The sequence below is a fragment of the Rhinolophus hipposideros genome, assembly GCF_964194185.1.
Source record: "Rhinolophus hipposideros genome assembly, chromosome: 26".
Lineage (NCBI taxonomy): Eukaryota > Metazoa > Chordata > Mammalia > Chiroptera > Rhinolophidae > Rhinolophus > Rhinolophus hipposideros.
The window spans coordinates 26,851,347-26,857,346 of record NC_138072.1 but is presented as its reverse complement, the minus strand read 5'-3'; the positions used below and the strand labels follow the sequence as shown (position 1 = coordinate 26,857,346).

At 43.4% G+C, this 6,000-nt stretch overlaps 1 protein-coding gene across 1 annotated transcript in view; it reads right to left on the bottom strand.

The window, feature by feature from the left end:
• Window positions 1-6,000, bottom strand: part of ABCB10 (ATP binding cassette subfamily B member 10) — a gene marked incomplete at its 5' end in the record, with an annotated part of 31,004 nt that continues 25,004 nt past the window's right edge. The window contains 3 exons of the mRNA XM_081039234.1: window positions 1-1,889; window positions 2,339-2,373; window positions 4,068-4,111. Of these exons, the coding sequence (XP_080895360.1) occupies window positions 1,631-1,889; window positions 2,339-2,373; window positions 4,068-4,111 (338 nt within the window). The 3' untranslated portion in view covers window positions 1-1,630. The remainder of the gene's footprint in view (window positions 1,890-2,338; window positions 2,374-4,067; window positions 4,112-6,000) is intronic.

Here is a 6,000-nt window from a genome sequence, read left to right as displayed (position 1 = left end):
TAAAGTTCACTAAAAATTTTAATCCATGATATAAATGTTACCTAAAGACACAATTGAACATCTTGTATTAGACAATAAAATATAATAATCAAATTCAATTTTGTAACTATTTCTATGGCCCACAGAGATTTCCCTCAGATCCAACCTAGTAATTGTGTTTTGTTTGCTTTCTGAGAACCATAGCATAAGAGCAGAGTGTTTAAAGAATACAAGTAAAGTTTGCTAAAATGATTGTCGCAGATGTACTGTTTACTAAATCAAGTAACATTTCGTTCATTTATGCATTGAATCCATTTTATTCATCAATAAATTCCCTGATGTAGACTTAAATAGAACTCTCCCTGTTTATCGTGAACTGGTGGTCTCTTCTTCCAGTGTAACAGGGATTAATGAGTACTTAGTTTAGGAGAAACCTCCGTTTTAATTATATCCACATAGCCACTTAGGTCTGGCATCACCAATGCAGAAAAAGCACTTTTTCGTGAGGCAACAGGAAATTAACAGCACTGATATGAAATATGCCAAATCCAATGGTTGTCAGCATTGCTTTAGGAATTTTCAGACATTTAGGTGAATAAAACTATCATCATAAATAAAAGAACAAGTGTTATTGTCCTCTTTACAGAAGACTGACAAGTTCTTAAGTTTTCTTGATATGCTACAGAACAGTAAGAACTTCCAAACTTTCTTCAAATGTTTTAAGGTTGAAAATTAATTATATTAGTTGGATTTTAGCCTCAGTGAAAGAAATTTCAAAAGTATTTAAATAACTGATAAAAAGCCATAAAATTTGGATTGGAATTTATAATTTTTATAAATATAATTTTCAAAATACATGCCTTCAGATATAATGTAAAATTCATTTTTACATCTTTCTCGATAAAGCCTAACAGTTCAAGCCTTGCTTCCCATAGTACTTATAGAAAGAAATGTGTGAATAATGAAAATAGAAGTTTTCCTAGTACAAGGATGGGGCTTCTTCCGTTTTTAAAACTCATCAGCCTCTCATGTGCCAAAAATGTTGAAAACCACACACACCCAAGCAGTCTCATCCCAGAGGGACACACACTCCTAAACTGCCACATCTTTGAAGACACAGGAGATGGGAGAATACAAATGTCCCCTTCTCACCATGTGAGACATTAACTATTAATACTTCTGTATGCATAGTAGTCAGGATTGCTTCATGACACCATCAGGATAAAATAAAGGGTTAGATTTTCGTCTTCTACCAGGCTACCACAGAATTACACATTGATTGGCAATCTGGCCTAAAATAATTAGGCTTTTTATTTATAATTCCCTTTTAAAAGTTGTCATTTGACAATAGTTTCAATCTGTAACAGCAGGTTAAAAAAAAAAAAAAAAGAGGTGCCATGCTATATTAATTAAAATGTTCCAAGATAAAAGTACAAAACCTGAAAATAACTTCAGTGCTATAGACATTTAGAAAGTTATAATTCTTAAAACTCTGAATAAAAATGTCTTGAGAACAGGTACATCTCAAAACAATATTTTATACACTTTGGGAAAAACTCATATTTCAAGTAACTTGAAGGATGACTTACAGATTCCACACGGTCTCTAAGTTTCTCTTTGTCCCCACAGTGTGGCTTTGCTTTCCAGCCTCTCATGTTTGGCTTACCAGTGGCGGCTCCTTCATGCTGAAACCAGACTGCTTGCTCATCAGTTTTCTGTACATACCATCTGGTTTTGAAAGCAGTTCTTTGTGCTCCCCACATTCAATAATTCTGCCCTGGTCGACCACAGCCACCAGATTGGCGTTCTTCACGGTGGACAGGCGATGGGCGATGACCAGCACAGTCCTGCCTTCCGCGAGCCTGTCCAGTGCTTCCTGTACGAGGTGCTCGTTCTCGGCATCCAGTGCGCTGAGACCCGAAGCCGCACAAGAAAGCAAAGACGTCAGTGCGCAGCCTGCGTACACCCATGTGCCCCGTTCCCGACAGCGGCCTCTTGTTGTAACCGCGCCCTCTTGGGTCTCCCGTCTATGTTTCGTGTTCTAACGGTAATATAAAAGAGAGCTTGGGACGCCTGGCTGCACAGAACTACTGTCACTTAAGTGGACAGCATTCTGCATGCAGCTTATTAGAGGGACTGGGGCTCATCACAAACGTGTCTGAATTGGAACCAGAACTTTAACTCATGGCTCTGCCTGTCCACTGCTCTCAGCTGCCATTATTAATTCAGATTCAGTCACTTTAAAGTATAAGCAGAAAGGCATTGACAGCTATATCACGGTGAAGTACAGAGTAACAAGTCTTCCGTAAAGGAAGAATTTGGTTTAATACAATAACACATAGTATTAAGATAGTCTCACCTGGTTGCTTCATCTAGAAGAAGAATTTTGGGATTCTGAGGAAGGAAAAACATTTTTTAAAAAATGTATTAGAAAAACACAAGCTCTCAGTAATAAAAAGGAATGGAGTGCTGATACGTGCTACAACATGGATGAACCTTGAAAGCATCCTGCTGCGTGAAGAAGTCAGGCACTAAATGCTACATGCTGTATGACTCCATTTGTAGGAAATGTCCAGAGCAAGCACATCTACAGAGGCAGAAAGTAGACTAGTTGTTACCTGGGGCTGGGGTCCACGGGGAAAGAAGGGAAGGCAGTGTGTGTGTGACAGCGACAGGGTATAGTCTCTTTCTGGGGTGACGAAATGTTCCAAAATTGATTATGGTGATAGATACACACCACTGAATACACCAAAACCCATTGAATTACATAGACACTTTCAATGGGTGAATTGTATAGTATGTGAATTATATCACAATAAAGCTGCTACAAGAAAACCACACACTCCTAATTGTCTGAGACAACTGGAAGAGTTAGAGATGATTTTAAGCCATCATCACAGTAATCACCGGATTGGATATTGTTCATATACAGTTTTATCCTGTTGACCAATCAACTAACAGTATGAAGTGGGGTGTAAAGTGAGTAAGACAGAGCCTAGGTGCTTGACTCTAATTTATGCGGAGTATCACAAAACCGAGACACAGGCTACAACACAGGGCAACCTCAAAAACAACATGCTAATTGAAGACGCCACATGCAAAGGGCCATATCTTGTCTGGTTCCATTTTTCTGAAATGCCCAGAAAGGTGAATGTAGACAGATCGAAAGCAGATTAGCAACGGCCCTGGGATGGGGAATAGGGAATGGCTCTAAGTGGGTACAAGGGATTGTTCTCGTGTGACAGAAATTTTGGGTGGGTTCTAAAATTAAATTAGTGTGATGGTTGAATAACTGTAAATTTACTAAAAGTCCCTGAAATGTACATTTAAAACTGGTGAATTGTATGGTATGTAAGTTACGCTTCAATAAAGCTGTTTTTAAAAAAATCACCTATAAATCTAAGGAGAGTAGTTACATCCCAAAGGGGAAGGCTGTCATTTCCGAAAAGCATGTCTATCACTGTCAGCCAGAGCGGCTTCCCCTCGACTTCCCCTCTCCTCAGGAGTCTCGCAGGAGCATTTCAAGTTCTCACTGCTTGGCATAGCAGCTGACTGGACTGCACAGAAGCATGCTTTATTGTTTTGCTATTTTGACAGAATCAAGGCTCACCAGTTAAGATTGCATGCTTCTTGATGGGAGGTCCATGTGTTAAACTTTTCTCCCTCTTACTAGCCTAGCACAGCACCGGCCACCTACTGCCTAGAAAATGCTTGTGGTTTCTGGTGTTTTTTAAAACTCTTGTTTATTTTAAGTATGATTTTTCAGGACCCATCAGCTCCAAGTCAAATAGTTGTTTCAATCTAGTTATGGAGGGCGCAGCTCACACTGGCCCATGTGGGGATCGAACTGGCAACCTTGCTGTTAAGAGCACTGCGCTCTAACCAACTGAGTCATCTGGCCGCCCTTAGAAATGCTTGGATGAAATACTCTCAGCTGAACCCCTAACTGGTCTTTCACCAGCTGTCAACCATTTATAACCCACCCCCTCCAAAAAAAGAAAAAGAAAGTAGAAAAATAGTCAATTACAAATGACACGGTCTCTAATGAAAACCAGTAATAGCCCCCAGCCATGTGGCTTCAGGCTTACCTTAAGCAGAGCACGGGCAATTGCGATCCGCTGTTTCTGCCCACCTAACAATGACAATGACAATGTTTCGTTAAGAACTGAAAGCGTTAACCAAAATTCCTGGTACCCAGGCTTTGTGGTAAGCCATGTGGCAATCTGGAGATAACTTCTTCCAGTTAGTCACAGCTATGACAGACAGCAGAACAGAAACCTAGTTTTAAATAGATGTCTCCTCATTAACTTCAAAATGAATAATGATATTTATCGCAGCTAATATTTATTGTGGAGGTCTTATGTACCAGGCATTTTCTAAATGCATTACACGTTATTATCTCATTTAATCTTAAAAATTCTATGAAGTAGATCCTATAATTATGCCTTCTTTATAGATGCAAAACTGAGGCATGAAATAACCTGTCCAGTGGGTCGCACCTGGTAAGGGACAAAAGTGAGGTCTGAATGTCCACAGTGAATGGCTACGCTTCTAACCCGCACACCTACCGTCTCCCTCGTACCATCTCCAGTGCAGCACGGAGACCAGAAACTCAAGGAATGCAGAGGTTCTGAGCAGCATGTGAAGTGTGTGTGGCACAGGGCATTGGTGACGTGGGGTGGGGACACTGCCGCCCCGTCAGGGCGCTACTCCTAATGCCTCCCACGCAGCACTGTTCTCGTCTCTTCCCGCTAGGGAAGAACCGGCACGGACAGCTGCCTGTGCGCACATGTGGCATTGGAGGTAACAGAGGAAGCACCCAGAGGCCCCGTTTAAAACTCAAATCCTACTAAAAGCAAGGGAACAAAGCGGGGGGGAGGGGAGGGAGGCGTGGGGAATGCAGACAGGACAGCAGGAGGCCTGCAGGAAAGCTGGGGCTGCCTCACGTCAGCCTCCTTGCAGCCCAGGCACACAACTGCTAAATATCAACTGGTGACCTCTCGGCGCAGTCCTCAGGACTCACGTCCCCAGACTTCATTACAGAAAACTCAGCTTCGTTTTGGGTGTTGAAAACATCCCTTCTGGGTTGATTTCACTGGCTGAAAGTACCTACCACACTACTGGCTGGACGCTACCTTCTTTCACCTAGAAGATACGTGTCATTGCAAGTGGAGTGCCACTGGAAGCTGACCCCAACCTGGCCCTGTGCTCGGAGGGCAGCGGCTGAGGCTCCCTTCCTGAACCTCCCCGACTGCAAGGCTGGCCGGGCAGCTCAGCAGCCAGTGGGACCGGCCCCTCAGCGCCTCTCTCGGTGCCCATCAGTGCACAGGGATTCTACTGCCAGACGTCCCTGCTCACTGTCGCCCAGCAAGTTAGTGTGGGTTGAAATCTTTACTTATTTCACTCTGAAGTGAGGGGGCAGAGAGGCAGACCCTGCTCCCAGGGAGAAGGGGACATGCTCAGGGGACAGGGCGCTGCAAGCCCCCACCCCACGCCTCGAGGCTGTCCCACCCTCAGCAGCCTGAGCTGGTTCTCTGCCACGTTGCCGACAGCAGGAGCAGTTCATGTGACATAGCGACGTGCGACTCTCCTCCCGGGACTGCCCAAATCTAACAAAAGCATGTTTTCATCTACTGCCTATAGTTTTAAGAAATCATGCACAATAAACTTAAAACATTTCACGTTAAGTTTCCTGTGGTCAAACTTCAAGTGCAAAGGTTAGTGCTGGAAAGACCACTGCTCTAGCCCCACCTGGCAGCCCCCACTGTCATCCTCTGCTCAGACACTGCCACTCACAGGGAAGGGAACACGTTTCCCCGTCATGGAAGAAAACCTGTTTTTAACTAGAAAAAAATGTATTTCCCTTTAAGTTCTGCTCATTGGTCCCACTTCCGCACTCTCGAGCAATGGAAAGTCAATTTTCTCTTTCCCCTGAAAGCCTGGCGCCGAGTGTGATACGACACGCTGGGTGTGCTCGTCATCTCAGGAACAGTGAGACCTGGTACTGTGTGTCCTCATTCG